Genomic DNA, 19,071 nt, shown 5'->3' with positions numbered 1-19,071 from the left:
TGTGTACTTGAGTTTCTATGTAAATAAAACTTAAAAATGTATATAATGTGCGTATATATATATATATATATATATATATACATATATAAATCATAGACTGTAAAAAAATAAATGTTTATTTACATTTGAAATGTTTTTTTTCCATCTTTTTTTGGGGGGGGGGGGGGGGGGGGTATTTTACTAAGGATGTTTAGAAATTAAGAAGTCTTGATCTTTACTGTGATGTATAAAAGAAAAACGTTGTAATATTTAATACTGCAAACTCTATCCAGCTTTCTGCTTTCCTAAATTGCTACACAGCTGTCAAAACACCTGTGCCTATCAGCACAATAAACCACAGTGGGAAAAAAAATCTAAAAAATGATTATCATAACCAGAATCTACAGCAGGAGTTGTAAAGTTAGGACTACGAAACTGGTGCACCTGTATTTGAAAATGTGAATACTCTCTTCTCTCAGTCAATGTTCAAACGCAATGTATTCTTTTGTTTTATACCTATTAAACAGAAGAAGAAAAAACATGAACACAAATGCATTTTTTATTCATTTAGCAGCAAGCTCACTTTAATTGGCATCTGGCATTTGTCATCAAACATGGTGGGGGGAAACAGTGAAAAGCATTAGGTGTGCATTTTAACATGGACATCTGTTTAATACAAAAACACCTTCAAGTGAAATTTTAGTTTAAGCTAGTAAAGTTACTGTATGCATTAATATTACAAATAATTTGGCATTCAACAATAGTATACAGTTTTAGATTTACCATTTGTTCTGAATCCCCTTGCCTTTAACATGAAATGAATTGGCAGATTTAGGATCTGAATATCCTAATCTTCTTTCATATGCACAACAAATTGAGCAGTCATGTAGAGTTTACAGGGCAGTAAAGTACTAAATAGTGTAAATAACATCCATATTATTCAGTAATGCCTTGATAGTTTTAGCACAGTCATCACAGTTTTACTGACATAATACATGAGTCAATCAATTCATCAATATCAGATCAGAGTAGAGAATTGGTGCAGCCACAGTGGCATAAAACACAGATTTGAGCGGGAACTGATAATTGCATTGCAGTGTCTTATAACAGCAGGTTAAAATCCAAGATATCAATACAAGCAATGGGCTCTTTCCAGAAGTTGAAGGTGGAGAACTTCAACAACTCTGAATCTTCTTCCTCCCTCCTGCCCTTGCTCGACTTTGCTTCCTTGGACTTGGACATAGAAATGCCAAGGTCTTCCAGCTCTGACAGGTCCAGTGATGGGATGGGTTCCCTCCAAAACATGAAGGAGTTGAACTGACTGGTGGTTGTGTCTAACATTTCGATCTGTACATAAAAAACAAAAGAGAGATTACACCGTTTAAACTAAAAACTGATTTTTTTGTGTGCATTTTGGCCATTCATTTAAATGCAATGTTGCAATTAAATAATGAAGACAATATTTTAACTAACTCGTTTCACAGAATACACTGCATTGCTTGCTATTTAAAAGCCTGTTTACATTTTCCCTTGGTGAGCTCCTGACTTTCCCCATGAGCTATTTTCAGTTACCTGCTATTTTCAGGGAAACCTGAGCAATTTACATCTGTAAAACAACTTTCATATGCAGGTCAAAGGCTAAAATATAATATAATGTAAAACAATTAATGAAAAAAATATATTAATATTTTTTTTGTAAACTTATATATCAATTATGATATAATTGTACTATAATTTAATTAAAAATAAATAATTATAATAATAATTATTATTATTATTATTATGAGTAAAATATTACTTGTAAGCTGTGATACTGAAATGTAAGTAATGTACATGTGCAAATCATTAATAATAGTACTACTACTACTAATAAAAAAAACTTGTTACTATATTTATGATTATTATAATTTTGTTTAAAAAAACAGAATAAGCAATATAGTATCTGCACTTCAGTCATCTAATGATATTAATATATTATAATTAGATGCAAGATTGAAGTCCTTACAGGAATAAGAACAAAGAAGAATTATCTTGTTACAAAGAAAAGACATCCTTCGGGAGCTGCAATTTAAAAACGTGTGAAATCTAAAAACGACAATGATTCTAATGAAGCTGTTCCAATTAATTGAACTATACACGTAACGTTCTCGCGCGTCGTGGGGTGATTTAGCTGTGGTCGCACAATGCAGAGGCGGTATACGCCCAATATTCAGAGAGAAGCAGGGGATGAGGTCTTGTCATGACTATCATGGATACCCTGCATGAATATTGCAACATCTCACAAGAACATCTATTAAAAGGCAGGCTCGCGCAGCTCCCAAAATAGTGATGGCGCATCTCGTGACAAAGCATTTTAGAGATGCTTCAGTACAGAATGGATTACCAGCAACAAACCTTACATAGGCCAAAACATGAAGCAAAAACATTTACCAGTAAAATACGTTATATTATCTTATTTTCAACTGACAAATAAGGTCATGTCAATTTTGTTACCTTGGACATCATGTCTATTTGTTGAAACACCAAAATCATTTTAGATGCTTTAAATAAAGTGGACTAAAACAGAAATATTGCTCAACAAAAGGGTAATTTTATAAAACATACCCCTAGTATGTGGTCGGGTTCTTTCTCTTGGAATTACAAGCTGTTTTGTCGTAATTCAGATTTGAAGAAGAATAGACGATGCTGTTTGAGCTCAATCTTCTAGCCGGCTGCTCAGCTTGAACCAACCGCACCCAACATCACTAGTGGAGATTTGCATTAGTCCCGCCCACCTTCTGTGGGCGATTGAGGGACCAGTGACAGGTGCATAATTAGCGTCGAGTGGGCGTGTCAAATCACTTGTTCTATTGAAATAGAGAAAATTAGTGACTGCATTTATGGTGTATCATGTTACTATTTTTGTGGTATCTGTACAATTTGTGCTTCCCGTTTGCATTTGTTAACGACCCCTTCTTCTATTCTTGAAGTGCAGTGGTGAGATGTAAGTGCTGCTCGTTGATTGGCTGATTCCAGCGTCCATCAGGTCGATTGACCCATCTTTCCTTCCACTGACTGAACTTGGCGCCCTGCGAGCAAAATGGAAATTTATTGGTATTTCCAGTGGGCTCAAATGTAATTTTTAAAGCAGCACAACTTTAGTGTGAATATTTATTTGAATTAAGTTAATATCAGATACACAGATGAGATTGTAAATTTGATACATAAAAATAAAGATGCGTTTATAGTCTATTCTTTTAAGGACGTCAGAGATTTACAGGAATATAAAGAAAGCTCTAGAGAAAGATAATACAAATTATATAATTATTCAATATCATTATATTGATGAGATAATCAATAGGCTACTTTATTATATTTGATAATGTTACGAAGTTGGAACATTTACACTTGCACTTGCTTAATTTGGTCAAAGTGACCTTTAATGCCAGGATATGAAAATACCATGACAAGTTTCAGAAAACATCAAGCATACAAGAACAAATAAATGATTTACATTTGTGAGCTCAATGAGTTCAGCTAATTCCCAGTTATACAAAAACTTCAGGTAAAGTTAAACATTCACTAAAAATACATTTTTGTACCCTACATTGTGCTTCCATCAAAGCAGTCAGTAAACTAGCTATAATATATAACATAATATAATGTAATACAATGTAATATATTATAATAAAAATGGTAGTTATATAACGTTGCTGCACTCTAAAATGTTTCATAATAAAGTGTAATTATTGATGTGTCTTACAGGATTAATCAAGTGCATTGTAGAGACAGTTATTTGAAAATATATCATCATCAGTATCTGTCTATAATTGTAAACTGACGCCAGACCAGGATTTGGACTATTTTGGATTAGTATTCTAATGCCAGGTTGCTTCTATAATAAGAAAGAAAGAAAGAAATAAAGAAAGAAAATTCTTTCATTACATATTCACCCTCAAAACTTGTATGCTGTTCTTTTTTATGTGGAACACAAAAAAATGTTTTGAACTGACAGCCTTAGTCACCACCATTCCCCTTTCACTGCGTCAGTCTACATAATGAATGTGAATTGGGATTGAGGCTGTCATTCTTCCTAACATCTCCTTTTGTGGTCTGGCTGCTAAAGAAAAAAAGTTGTATTGTTTTTGAAAAATCAGGGTGACTAAATGATGACAGAATTTTATATTTTATTATATTATATTATATTATATTATATTATATTATATTATATTATATTATATTATATTATATTATATTATATTATATTATATTATATTATATTATATTATATTATATTGTATTCGTGTTGGCATCCTGGAACTCGGACCTGCATTTCCATCCTCCAACCACCAGATTCCACTAGACACCTGATAATAATTTGAATCCCATACGTTTTAAAATATCAAAACAAATTTTACAGCAGAATTCTTACCGGTGTAAGCTAACAAAACACTTTGCCAATATAGAGAAAATAGTACTGAGTAATAAATAGTTATAAGTTATTAGCTTCCGACATGACGCCACTGTTTACAAACACAGGCACCGGAAGTGAGACTGGCAAAAACAAGATTACGGAAAGAGTGGCCAGAGAGAGAAGGAGAGAGTGAGAGAGAGAAAGAGAGAGAGTGACGTGCGCATGTATCAGTCGGACTAGTAGACAGCAAAATCTCTACAATTTAGCCAGACACCTTCACTGCTTTATTGTGTTTTACAGTGTATGTCTTAGGGGCAAAGAAGAACATTTTTAAAGACCTAAAGACCTGCAGAAAGGTCGCTATGGTAAGTTGCTGCCGCCGTTGGAAGTAATACAGGGTGTACTGTTACTCTTATCAAGATTAGTACGAACAAGTATGTTAATAAACACATCATATACTGTACTGAGTAGGAATTGCTTATTTACAAATAGATTGGCAAAACTCTACCTTATTGTTCTGGTAAGATACAATCATTGTGTTGTCAGTTCACTTGGTTAAAAGCTCATTGGCAATGTAAGTTATATTGTTTATAATGACAGCAAACGTTCATTTGCACTTTTTAGTTTAGCATGGATATATTGTCTAAATCTTCTTCCTGTTTACTTCAGAGTTTGTGAAATTCAAAATCTGAGCTCAGAAACCCTTCTTAACCTCCAGAGCTTCACCCTTCAGTGATCAGGTAAAAAAAAACTTACCCAAATGGTCTTCTAGCATGTCACATGAAATAGTTTTTCCAAACAAACTATTGTAACTTTGAGGCTCATATAGTCTACTTCAGAATAGAAGTAATGCATTTTGGTTTGTACATGTATAGTAAATGCTGATATGCTTTGTGTACTTCACAGAAAGCCTCCCTGTGACTCAGCTGTTCCCAGAATTAGGCAACTCTAAAACAACACTACTAAGCAGAGGTGTGCTGAAAAACTGCCTCTCTTACAGTTTTGGGCATGAAAGCAAGGACGTACCAACCTTTTAACTTTAGAAGGAATTGATATAAAATTTCTGGCTTTTTGACGCAAGTGATTGTTTTTAAGAGACTGCCACAGGTAGAAATCAGATACGAGGGAGCTTCAGAAATCCCTCAAGTGCTAAAACTCAGGAATATGAAGTAAGCAAAAATACAATTTTGGGAAAAAAACTAAGTCACTGCCAGATTTTTTTATTTATATTTATCAGCAACCGAACAGATTTTTAAAAAGTTCAATTAGCTCTGTTTATTGGAAGCACACAATCTCAGCTGTCAGGTCATGGCAGATTCTTGCCCAGACACCGTTGATGGTGAGATTATAGGCCTTTCTGAGGGGCAGCAGTTAAATACATCCAAAAATGAGGACTTTGACCCTGGTAGACCACAAGATAAGAAAATCAGCCAAAAAGAGGGTGTTACCACCCTTGAGCAATCCTCTGGGAGTATGAAAGATGACCTCACACCATGCAAAGGTCCCCCTACAACCACAACTTCTCCTGAAAATGATGCTAATGCGGCTCAATCGACCTCTGTGACCAGTAAAAACCAAGACAAAACCGATGAATCCGAGCTCATCAATAGCCAATCCTGCACGCCCAGCCAGTCAGAGGTAACGCCCACTTTCTCAGTGGCAAGCCTGGAGTTCTCCGAGGAGACTAATGGGATTCCTCCTGATGGACCTTTGATTTCACCCAAATCTGCTCAGGATGGAAACCAAGTCCCCTCTCAGGGGAACGAAGGGGTCGGTGCGGGGCCTGCTAGGGCATCAGAGCCTGGGATGCCAGCATATTATTTTGTCAAGTGGATTACCTGGAAAGAGAAGAAGACGGCCATCATCACGCAGAGCGAGAACGGACCCTGCCCCCTGATTGCCATCATGAACATCCTGTTGTTGCGATGGAAGGTTAGCCATTCTGCATTACCTGCTTGTCATACAATCACATGGTGCTAAACAAATACAATATGTGTGATGTTTGCAAAGGCAAGCATCACTTTTACTATGTACTAAGCATTAAGAACTATGTATTACATTTCAGCATTTAACTTGTCATGCAAGATTTATGTTACTGATGTGAAAGGTGCCTCAAATTTTAAGTCATCTAATGAATAATCAGTTTTCCTGCGAACAAATCTTGGCAGTCAAACTTTCTTTGTGACCATTTTAGTTTTTTTATCTTTATTGCGGTGAGTAAAATCTATGACTATTATTATATTTTATAAAATATAAAAATAATATATAGCCTATATATAAATACGTTATAAGGCTTTATATATATATATATATATATATATATATATATATATATATATATATTAGTGCTGGCAAATCAATTGTTTACGAATAATCACATCTAACATGTAGTTTGTTTATATAATATTTTATATATATATATATATATACACTGCACACATATATTATATAAACACAAACTTTTATATTAGATGCAATTAATTGATTTGCCCTAATTATATATATTTTAGGGCCGTCAAATCGATTAATTGCGATATGTGTGTGTGTGTATATATGTATATTAATACTTTTATTCAGCAAAGATGCATTTAATTAATTAAAAGTGACAGTAAAAAATTATATAGTATAATGTTACATTGTAACTTAGTAGTTTTCTGTTTCAAACAAATGCTGTTTTTTTTTTTACTTTCTATTCATCAAAGAATTCTGAAAAAGAATGTATCATGGTTTCCACAAAAATATTAAGCAGCACAAGTGTTTTCAACATTGATAATAAGAAAAAATGTTTCTTAAGCACCAAATCCGCTTATGACAATGATTTCTGAAGGATCATGTGGAAATATTACAGTTTTTACTGTATTTTTGATCAAATAAATGCAGCCTTGGTGAGCATAAGAGACTTATTTCAAAAAACAAAAAATCCTACCAACCCTATATAATATCATAAAATGCAACTACAAAACTTTTCTTTAGCCTAGTAATAGGTTTAACTCTCCTTATCTGTTTCTGTGTTACTGTATAAACATGATTTTAGCTTACCCTATAACACTGATAACACATTCAGGGGGAAAAAAGCCTGTTGTGAAATTTTTGAAGAAAAAAAATTTAGACAAGGTTGTGCCATGGCTAAAAGCAGAAGTTTTTGTTTGTGAATTTCATGTGCATGTAGTTTAGATTATATGCATGTAAAAAACATGAATTGAATTTTCTGTTTATTCTTTAGGTGGAGTTCCCGGCTCAGACGGATTCATGTGCATGTAGTTTAGATTATATCCATTATATGCATGTAAAAAACATGAATTGAATTGTCTGTTTATTCTTTAGGTGAAGTTCCCGGCTCAGACGGAAGTGGTCACCACAGAAGAGCTGATGGCTCACCTTGGTATGATGTTTTGGAGCACTGTTTCTATATGTTACATCAAATTACATTAAAACACATAGTGTTGAGTCACAGCACATCCTTCCTGTTAATGGAGTGTAATAAGTTAAGGAGCCTTAGTGGTGTGCCATAATTAACTTTATGGTTGAAAACAGATGGCTAGTGTGACTTGAGAAGAAGGGGGTGTGGTTACTGTGTGAATACATTTGTGTTTCAGTACCACTAATGGCACCCCAATCACGGATTATACCATTAAGTCTCTGCCCTTGGTGTAAGTAGTAATTTAGCAGATGCTTTTAGGTGAAGTGCCTTACTCAAGGACACAATGGTAATACTTTTGACCCCTCAGTGAGTTTGAATGTTTACTAGTCCAGATGTTTAAAGTGCCCCTGCTATGCTATTTTAAAGGTGTTTAGGAGGTCTCCTACAATAGGTCTACATGAATCCAATTTAGTTTTCTTATAATATACATTGCACATCACCTCATTTCTCAAAGAGTCTGAAAACGGTTAGTTTGAAGATTCATTCTCTCTAAACCCCTTCGTTCCGTGTGCCTACTCTGCTCTAATTGGTCAGACGGCCCAGTCTGTTGTGATTGGTCTGTTGCTTACACCGCGTATCGGTAACGAAACGGCCATTACCATAACACTGCATTCACACAGGGCGTCGGCGCTTGAAAGAGGGCGTGTCTGAAGCTTGGTGCTGATTCGACCGTCATCGTGACAACAGCCAATCACATTACTTCCAGCTTGGAATGCAACACGCTAGGGTATTTGCATAAAGGCGATCTGATTGGCTGACGCCTGCGTTGGTCCTTGAAAAGTGGAAAAATTTTTAACTGCTGCCACAAGCAATGCCAATAGTGCGACGCAATGGAACTTTTGAAGTGCAAAGTGGTCTTCTGGACAACAATACGAATTACGAACCAAACTCTTCCAGTCTCAGCTAAAACTACAGTGTTTGAGGGTCAATGTAGACGTCGTTCGCGTGCAGCCAATTAAGACCATAGGCTGACCATTATGCAAATTTGTTACATTGTTACAGACATATGTTACGGAAGAGAGACTGGAATTGCTGATGACTCATTTCAGGAGTTCAGAATCAATTCTTTCTTTTGGGAGGCAATGACTTTGTCATGCACTTTAATCTTTAAAACTTTGCAGACCTTTTACATTCACAAACCGCTATATTACACACAGCAAGATAAGGTAATATTCAAAAAAGCATAATAGGGGCACTTTACCTGCTACTCTGATCAGCAATGGGTGGAGGTTTTCTTTGACAGTGTTGCTAAAAGTATTTGGAAACGTTTGCACATTTAGGTCACATGCATGAATGTCATTGTATTGCATTACATAAAATTTCAAACCAAGTGGCAACTAAAAATAATCTCTAACTAACTTTTCTGCTCCATTTTTTTCAAATCCTATTAACCAACTGGTTTCAATATCATTTTATATATTTATGCACATATAATACAATGGCATTCAGAGATTTTAAGTGTGGCTAAAGTGTCCAAATAATTTTTGGAGCCACTGTATATAATCTTTTATCAGGTTATAGCTGGAAAGATCAACATGTGATGAGGATGTTGTTGAGTGATAGGGAGATAAACCAGAAGTGCTTTCACTAACAATACAAACATCATTGACATGAAAAGGTGACACTTCTCAAATCACGTAATGACAACAACCTTTGACAGAAAGCTGAAGTGTTTTTAAAAATCTGATTCTGTTCTCGTTCCAGGTGAATGTGTGCTGTCCATCAAACCGCGAGAGAAAGCGGAGGGCATGGAGCTCAATTTCCAGCAGGTAAATCATAGTGTGGTGGAAGAACAAGTGAAACAGGCTCTGCTCTGCACAGATCTTCAACACATGTCTAGTGAATTGAATTAACATGTTAAGCAGACAGGCTGTGCTGGAAACCTCAGAACCGAAACACATTTATAAGCAGATATTGTGAACAAGGCCTTCAGTCTATGAATGAAGGCTTGTGATCCCTCCATTAACAATTCCAACAATTACAGTGTCTGTTTGTGCTTATAAAGATGCACAAATGAAAGCTTCCTTTTGTCAATGTGCCGTTGATGTTCCTTTTTTGCCTGTGATTGGAAATTAGATGGATTGAATAGAAGAATTCAAGCTTGTACGCAACCACATACTGTTTTTTACATGATTTCAACGTAATAGGTTAGCTAAGTGGAATCAGCATTTTGTGTGGTAAATATCACTTATCATTTTCTGCTTGACCTAAAAATCTCAATAACTCACACACTGAAGTCAGTAACATGACCATGATAAATTCCCCTGAAATAACACCATGTATTTTGTGTCAGATGACTTTATTTTTCATTGTGTATCTCATTCCCTTCACAGAACATGAGCGACGCGATGGCTGTGCTGCCAAAGTTGTCCACAGGCCTCGACGTTAACGTGCGTTTTACAGGTGTGTCTGACTTTGAGTACACACCTGAGTGCATCGTCTTTGATCTGCTTGACATTCCGCTCTACCACGGCTGGCTTGTCGACCCGCAGGTACGTCAGCAAAACAATGTACTAATGTGTTAACTCTGTACGTTCAAACAACACTGCAAGTATTACATTGTTCTTCAGAGTCCTGAGGTGGTGTCTGCAGTTGGAAAACTCAGCTACAACCAACTGGTGGAGAAGATCATAGACTTCAAGCACTCGACAGATAGCAGTCAAGTCAGTGAAGGTACGTTAAATGTTATTTCTACAAACATATGGTTGATCAGCTTGTTCTTCTTGACTGTCATTATTGGACTCTGGCTCAAACCATAGTTAGCATAGTTACAATAAGGTTTACAGCACCTCAGGAAGCCTCTGCTGCTGATACTCGCTGGGTATGGTAAGGGGCGTTTCATTTACGACACTCTCTAAGCAGAACACCAATCACAACAGACTGGGGCCGGCTGACCAATCAGAGCAGACTGTGCTTTTCGGAAGGTGGGTTTTAAAGAAACTGAAGCTAAAACAAAGCGTTCAGACAGAGGGTTAAAACAGGTGCTGCAACAATATAAAATATAGCTGCGAGCAGCGATTACGGGCCCAAGCCGGTGGCACCGCAACCCTGGTGCACCAGGGTGGCGGTACCGCCGGCTTTGGCCCTTCATCGCTGCTCGCAGCTATATTTATATATTTATATATATATATATATATATATATATATAAAAAGCCGGTGGCACTGCCACCCTGGTGCCTTTAGGGTTATTGTGCACGAAGTGCAAAAACGTAACCCTGCTTTGACTGTCTTTTGACTGATTTTTAGATACTAATATAGTATCTAATGAATAAGTACTAGTATCTTTTAAAAGCTACTAGTCCCTAAGGAATAGGCATTAGTATCTAAAGAATAGGCACTAGTACCTAAAGAATAAGCACTAGTCGCTAATGAATAAGTACTAGTACTTAATGGAATAGATACTAGTATCTAAAAAATAAGTACTAGTAGCATGAAAACAGAGACTAGTAGGTTAAAATGATTAAATGTTAAAACGGCTTGCCATATTGGCTCAGAGAGAGAGAGAAAATGACCTTTTAGATACTAGTACCTATTAATAGATACTAGTATTTATTCAATAAATACTAGTACCAAGTCATTAGATACTAGTACCTATTAAATAGATACCAGTACTTATTCATTAGCTACTAATACGTATTCAAAAGAATATCTAAAGAATAAGCACTAGTATCTAAAGAATAGGCACTAGTACTAAAGATTAAGCACTAGTCGCTAATGAATAAGTACTAGTACTTAATGGAATAGATACTAGTATCTAAAAAATAAGTACTAGTAGCAAGAAATTAGAGACTAGTAGGTTAAAATGATTAAATGTTAAAACGGCTTGCCATATTGGCTCAGAGAGAGAGAGAGAGAGAAAATGACCAAGGAAAACAAATATATTGTTCTGAAAGAGAGAGATTTTTTTTTTCTTAGCCCACACTTTTATTAGGTCAGTGACAAAACCCCATCATTGCATCATCTCACCAACAATCAACACAGCAAAACGCACGCACTCACACGCACACACACACACACACACACACACACGTGTCAAGTCACTTACATTTTAGATGCAATATTGACTGTTCTTCTGTTTCAGCAGCGAAAATAGTTAAACAAAGATCACAGCAGAACCATTGCATCTCACAGCAACGTGTTTTCTCATTACTGAATGATTCAGCATTTTGAACAAATTGGTTGACTCAAAGATTCAATGACCAATCCATAAACATCTGTCTCATTCATGAATGACTCAGTCGTTCAAACGAATCGTTTGAACGAATGAATCAATGACCCGCTCATTAAGACGGTCGCCTGGCGACACCTAGTGACGGTTTAGTGTTATTTGATTATACACTCAAAATATTCCACAACAAATCCTTTAAATTTAATGATATTCAGAACAGAACACGAATAAAAAAATAACTATAATAAAGCCAAAACGAAATAATTTTAAACAAAAGTAAAAGTAAGTGGTGTTAGGCTCACGTAAATCTCTCTTTAGAATCTAAATGTTGCAACATTTGCGATGTATTTGGATGCTAAACTATTCTTTATTACAGGCTTTGTACTTCACTCACGTTCCAATATCGACGGAAAAAATCATCCTCTTCACTTGTGCAAAAATGTGCTTGGAAAAATCACAGTGGAGCGGTGCTTACTGTGAATGATACAAATTGTACTACTGACTATTTCAACATAGCAGTGTAATTTGTATATGTTAGGTTGAATGTTTTATTATTGTGTGTGTGTGTGTGTGTGTGTGTGTTTGTGTGTGTGTGTGTGTGTGTGTGTCAGTGTGTGTGTGGGGGTCTGGGTGGCTCAGCGCGATTGAACAGTGAAACATACTCCGTCATTTTCTTCATACAGGACATCATTCAAACGTCAAAGTGTTTACTTATATTTGTGTACACTCGCAATAAAACACAACATTGTGTTTTTGTTAAATAAATTAAAGTAATACGTCCCCCGAAATGGCGCTAATTTTAAAATGAAACTAAAATGCTCACGGCTGCACGGGCATTCATAACTCTGCGCGCCCACGGTGAGGGACGAGCAGAACAGAGCGAACGTTGTTTAGTTCATTCCTACTTCCATAGGAATTAATTGAAAAAGCTCACTCTACTCTGCACCATTATTAATGAATTGTGCAGACGTCCTTATTTTACTTTCGCTTTTTACCTGATTTTGAACACAAGAGGGCAGTATAACACTATGTATGATTTGGAAAAAAAATTTTTTTGACTAAACAACCATTCTGGCTGTTTTTAAACTTAAACATTATTCTCTAATTGCTCTCACCATGCCCGTTTCTGAAACTCTGCACATGTCTACTGTCTAATAAATGTGATGTGTCTGTCGGGTTTCATGCAATTTCAAGTATGTTAAGAGTCTCAAAAGCATCAACAAAGAATAATAAAGTTTGATGCGTTGCCACGGCAACAGTATCTAAGATATCAATAATCCTTTCTCAGGTCTACATCTGCCATGTGTCTACATTATACACATAAAGTTTGAAGCAAATTGGGTAAAAATAAGAGGGTGATTTCAAAGCCTTTAGGAAGTGACACACTTCCTGCTGCCAGTTGGTGGCGCTATAACTTTGACTCACAATAGTCACATCCATGTGATCGGACTCTTACAGCGAACACACTGCTGAAGTTTCATCAACATCAGTTAATGTATGCAGAAGTTATAACACACTTCCTGTTTCCTTTATTCGCCATAAATTCGTTTCCTCGCCACGGCCAAACCGTTCGAGATATCAAAAATCCCCTGGCAACTTTTCATCCTCAATGTCTTGACTTCATGCTGACCGAGTTTCGTGGCGATTGGTTGAATTCTCTAGGAGGAGTATATCGAATTCCAGGGGCATACGCTTCCAAACAAACCATAATAGCCGACTTCCTGTTGGGCTGGGGTAAAAAGTAAAAGTACAAAGGATATATGAATCGATGAGATCTATATGTGTACCGAGTTTCATATTATTACATTCAAGCGTGTTTGATTTATGGACCAAGTTTTCGGACCCTGCTCCAGGGGGCGCTGTCGAGCCCCCCTGCCACGCCCGGGTACCAGCTTCAGCCCGGCCCTGATGGCCGCGGGTTCTGACCCGTGTGCAAAGTTTCAAGAGTTTTTGAGCATGTTAAGGGCCCCAAAAGTGCGCTGAGAGTCTCAAAAGTATCCAAAAAGAATATTAAAGTTTGATGCGTTGTCACGGCAACAGCATCTAAGATATCAACAATCCTTTCACAGGTCTACATCTGGCGTGTGTCTACATTATACACATCAAGTTTGAAGCAAATCGGGTAAAGCCTGTTTGATTTATGGACCAAGTTTTCGGACCCCGTTCCAGGGGGCGCTGTCGAGCCCCCCTGCCACGCCCGGGTACCAGCTTCAGCCCGGCCCTGATGGCCGCGGTTTCTGACCCGTGTGCAAAGTTTCAAGAGTTTTTGAGCATGTTAAGGGCCCCAAAAGTGCGCTAAGAATCTCAAAAGTATCCAAAAAGAATATTAAAGTTTGATGCGTTGTCACGGCAACAGCATCTAAGATTTTAACAATCCTTTCACAGGTCTACATCTGGCTTGTGTCTACATTATACACATCAAGTTTGAAGCAAATAGGGTAAAGCGTGTTGGATATATGGACCAAATTGTCTGACCCGTTCAAGGGGGCGCTGTCGAGCCCCCCTGCCACGCCCGGGTACCAGCTTCAGCCTGGCCCTGATGGCCGCGGGTTTTGTCCCGTGTGCAAAGTTTCAAGAGTTTTCGAGCACGTTAAGAACCCCAAAAGTGCCCGAAAGCATAAAAAAGCATGAAAAAGCTTAAAAAAAGGAATATTAATGTTTGATGCATTGCCATGGGAACAGTATCTAAGATATCAATAATCCTTTCACAGGTCTACATCTGGCGTGTGTCTACATTATGCACATGAAGTTTGAAGCAAATCGGGTAAAAATAAGAGGGTGATTTAAAAGCATTTTGAAAGTGACACACTTCCTGCTGCCAGTTGGTGGCGCTATAACTTTGACTCACAATAGTCACATCCATGTGATCGGGCTCTTACAACGAACACACTGCTGAAGTTTCATCAAGATTAGTTAATGTATGCAGTAGTTATAACACACTTCCTGTTTCACGTTTCTCGCCATAATTTCGTTTACTCGCCACGGCCAAACCGTTCGAGATATCAAAAATCCCCTGGCAATTTTTCATCCTCAGTGTCTTGACTTCATGCTGACCGAGTTTCGTGCCGTGTGTTTGAATTCTCTAGGAGGAGTATTTCACATTCCATTGCATGTGTTTTCCAAACAACCCTTAATAGCCGACTTCCTGTTGGGCTGGGGTAAAAAGTAAGAGCATGAAGTATATATGAACCGATGAGATCTATATGTGTACTGAGTTTCATATTATTACATGCAAGCGTGTTTGATTTATGGACCAAGTGTTCAAACCCCGTTCCAGGGGGCGCTGTCGAGCCCCCCTGCCACGCCCGGGTACCAGCTTCAGCCCGGCCCTGATGGCCGCGGGTTCTGAGATGTGTGCAAAGTTTCAAGAGTTTTCGAGCACGTTAAGGCCCCCAAAAGTGCCCAAAAGGTAGTAAAATAATAATAATAATAATAAATATAGCTGCGAGCAGCGATTACGGGCCCAAGCCGGTGGCACCGCAACCCCGGTGCCTTTAGTAACCTAAAGGCACCAGAGTGGCGGTGCCGCCGGCTTTGGCCCTTCATCGCTGCTCGCAGCTATATTTATATATATATATATATATATATATATATATATATATATATATATATATATATATATATAACAAGCCGGTGGCACCGCCACCCTGGTGCCTTAAGGGTTACTGTGCATGACGGGTAATAACTTAACCCCGCTTTGACTGTTGAGAAGATGTGTGCTGTAGAGCTTGCATTGGTGTGGGCTCTGCAAAAGTGTGCATTGAGGGCACATATCATATGCGTGAGCAAACTTCTGAATCCTAAAATGAAAAATGAGACACCCTACGGTCTCATGGACTTAATGGACACATGAAATAAGTACACAAGATTGAAAGTTATATGAAGTGTGCCAAGACAGAATATTACTTGCCTGATCTGATTAGAAAAAATTGTTTTTGTGTGTGTGTGTGTGTGTGTGTGTGTGTGTGTGTGTGTGTGTGTGTGTGTGTGTGTGTGTGTGTGTGTGTGTGTGTGTGTGTGTGTGTGTGTGAGAGACGTGATTGAACAATGTAGACATAAAAACATACTCCGTCCTTTTGTTCATACAGGACATTATTCAAACTGCAAACTGTTTACTTATATTTGTGTACAATCGCAATAAAACACAACATTGTGCTTTTGTCAAACTGTAAACTACAAATGTCACCCAACCAAAATCTCTTACACACACACACGCGCACACACACACACACACACACATACACGTAGTTTAAAAGCAAAAAAAAATCTTTTGGACATTCAGCATATTGCATTGGTTTTCATTTCTTGTTCTCGAACAGAGCCCTAATCTGTTTATTTTTTCAGTTACACATTCTACATTGATTAAAAAAGAAAAATCAAATGTGTTTTTATTATATACAGAAATAAATAATCTATCATTCAGATGAGAATAAAGTTAGTGTTAGTTTAAATGTTAAGGAAAACAAATATATGATCTGATATATAGCACATTCATTTAAAATTCATTCAGGTTCAATTACCAAACATACAAATCTTAATGTAATTTAAAGCAAACAATACATTTAAAATATATGGGTTGTATGCCTATTTTTTTATTTAAAAAGATATATATCCAAAAAGACAAGGCCTAAACTTTAACAAGGGTTAAACAATCACTGTAACAGACGCAATCACACACACACACACACACACACACACAAACACACAAGTCAAATCACTTACATTTTAGATGCAATATTGACTTTTTTCTGTTTCAGCAGCGAAAATAGTTCAACAAAGATCACAGCAGAACCATCGAGCATCTCACAGCAACGCGTTCTCATTACTGAATGATTCAGCATTTTGAACGAATCGGTTGACTCAAAGATTCAATGACCAATCCATAATCTGTCTCATTCATGAATGACTCAACCGTTCGAACGAATTGTTTGAACGAATGAATCAATGACTCGCTCATTAAGACGGTCGCCTGGCGACACCTAATGACGGTTTAGTGTTATGTTTAAAAGTATCATTCTTCCCAACGATTTTTAATTGACTTATATTTAAAACAATCTCATAACATTATTTAATGCATTGTTTTTTTTCAGTGTAAACGATTTAATTTGATCAGCCCTACCTAGGGTAAAAGCCATATAGTGTCTTATCATTCTAAATAATTGAATTTATTGATCAAATTTACAAATTAAAAATGAAAGATGAAGCATACATTTAATAAGACTGGACCGGGGTGCCCTGCATATATTACAATTTGCAGATTTAAATATACCATTGCCCCCCACCGTCAATTTGATGTGTGTGTTTGTGTGTGTGTGTGTGTGTGTGTGTGTGTTTAATAAAATCATTTAGTCACTACAATTAAAACCTGAACGGGTTTGCTTACTAAATTGTGAGCTGAACGAAAGTTGCAGCAAAGATCAGCAACCGGAGTCAAATTTCATTAATCACGAGTTGAGAGTGAGCGTCTCTCTCTGCTGTGTTATGCTGCATCACACGGGCATTCATAACGCTGCGCGTCCACGACGATGAGCGAGCAGAACAGAGTGAACGTTTTTTAGTTCATTCCTACTTCCATAGGAATTCCCTCGAGCGCTCTGCACGCACCACCATTATCAATGTCCGTGTGGACGTCCGCGATCGAACAGTGGAAACATTGGCTACTCCGTCATTTTATTCAAGAAGATCATTCAAACTGCAAAGTGTTTACTTATTTTTGGATACTCGCAATCAAACACAACATTGTGATTTTGTAAAATACATTCAAGAAATCCGCCCCCGAAATGGGGCTTCTTTTAAAATGAAACGAAAATGCTCACAGCTGCACGTCTTGTGGAGACGTCCGTTACTTTCGCTTTCAAGTTAGCGACTTTAAAGCCCCCAGCGGAGTCACGGTGGGAAAATATTCCCATAGTAGCATCCCTACAATTTAATACAATTGGCCTACCTGATTTTGAACACAAGAGGGCAGTAAAGCACTGTGAATGATTTTTATTTTTTTATTTTTTTGGCTAAACAACCATTCTGGCTGTTTTTAAACTTAAACATAAATCTTAAATTGAAAAAAAGGAATACAATGGGTTTAGTTCTAATATTAGTATAATTTTATAGAAAAATAAATGGTGTATAATTACATTTTAGAAAGATATGAGACATTTCCTGATTCTCTTTTTGACATAATCCCTCGCCATAGCAAAACCGTTTGAGATATTCAATATCCGTTCACAATTTAGCATCTTTAATGTATTTTCATCAAGTTGAAAAAGTTTTGTAACTGTAGATGAAAGTAACCCCCCCCCCCACCCACTTTTGTCACAAAAGGTGGCGCTACTGAGCCCCTGCACCACGCCCGTTTCTGAAACTTTGCACATGTCTACTGGCTAATAAATGTGATCTGTCTGTCGAGTTTCATGCAATTTTAAGCAATTTCAGGCATGCTAAGAGTCTCAAAAGCATCCAAAAAGAATATTAAAGTTTGATGCGTTGCCATGGCAACAGTATCTAAGATATCAATAATCCTTTCACAGGTCTACATCTGGCGAGTGTCTACATTATACACATCAAGTTTGAAGCAAATCGGGTAAAAATAAGAGGGTGATTTCAAAGCATTTTGAAAGTGACACACTTCCTGCTGCCAGTTGGTGGCGCTATAACTTTGACTCACAATAGTCACATCCATGTGATCGGCTTCTTACAGCGAACACACTGTTGAAGTTTCATCAAGATCAGTTAATGTATGCAGAAGTTATAACACACTTCCTGTTTCCATTATTCGCCATAAATTCGTTTCCTCGTCACGGCCAAACCGTTCGAGATATCAGAAATCCCCTGGCAATTTTTCATCCTCAATGTCTTGACATCATGCTGACCGAGTTTCGTTGCGATTGGTTGAATTCTCTAGGAGGAGTATATCGAATTCCAGGGGCATACGCTTCCAAACAAACCATAATAGCCGACTTCCTGTTGGGCTGGGGTAAAAAGTAAAAGTACAAAGGATATATAAATCGATGAGATCTATATGTGTACCGAGTTTCATATTATTACATGCAAGCGTGTTTGATTTATGGACCAAGTTTTCGGACCCCGTTCCAGGGGGCGCTGTCGAGCCCCCCT

General features: G+C 37.3%; 2 protein-coding genes and 1 long non-coding RNA gene across 4 annotated transcripts in view; 2 read left to right on the top strand and 1 right to left on the bottom strand.

Annotated features, from left to right (window-relative positions):
- Positions 1-520: 520 nt before the first annotated feature.
- Positions 521-2,747, bottom strand: mllt11 (MLLT11 transcription factor 7 cofactor). The gene is made up of 2 exons (XM_056268385.1): positions 2,584-2,747; positions 521-1,326 (listed from the first exon to the last, which is right to left on the bottom strand). Exon 2 carries the CDS (start codon positions 1,318-1,320, stop codon positions 1,081-1,083), a length of 240 nt encoding a protein of 79 aa, XP_056124360.1. The 5' UTR covers positions 1,321-1,326; positions 2,584-2,747; the 3' UTR covers positions 521-1,080.
- A 1,663-nt stretch (positions 2,748-4,410) lies between these two features.
- On the top strand, positions 4,411-5,615 carry LOC130102369 (uncharacterized). Its single transcript, XR_008809199.1, has 3 exons — positions 4,411-4,737; positions 5,042-5,112; positions 5,279-5,615. It is a non-coding gene; the product is annotated as an uncharacterized LOC130102369 (long non-coding RNA).
- An 18-nt stretch (positions 5,616-5,633) lies between these two features.
- mindy1 (MINDY lysine 48 deubiquitinase 1) overlaps positions 5,634-19,071 on the top strand; it is a 44,710-nt gene continuing 31,272 nt past the window's right edge. For both annotated transcript variants that reach the window (XM_056268348.1, XM_056268347.1), the window contains exons 1-5: positions 5,634-6,304; positions 7,697-7,754; positions 9,498-9,562; positions 10,127-10,285; positions 10,364-10,466. In XM_056268348.1, the coding sequence (XP_056124323.1) occupies positions 5,681-6,304; positions 7,697-7,754; positions 9,498-9,562; positions 10,127-10,285; positions 10,364-10,466 (1,009 nt within the window). In that variant the 5' untranslated portion in view covers positions 5,634-5,680. The remainder of the gene's footprint in view (positions 6,305-7,696; positions 7,755-9,497; positions 9,563-10,126; positions 10,286-10,363; positions 10,467-19,071) is intronic.

This window comes from Rhinichthys klamathensis, unplaced genomic scaffold (genome assembly GCF_029890125.1).
Source record: "Rhinichthys klamathensis goyatoka isolate OS25496 unplaced genomic scaffold, OSU_Roscu_1.1 h1tg000271l_1, whole genome shotgun sequence".
Classification (NCBI taxonomy): Eukaryota; Metazoa; Chordata; class Actinopteri; order Cypriniformes; family Leuciscidae; genus Rhinichthys; species Rhinichthys klamathensis.
Note: the sequence above shows the minus strand (reverse complement) of the source record. Positions and strands in the feature narration are given on the sequence as shown.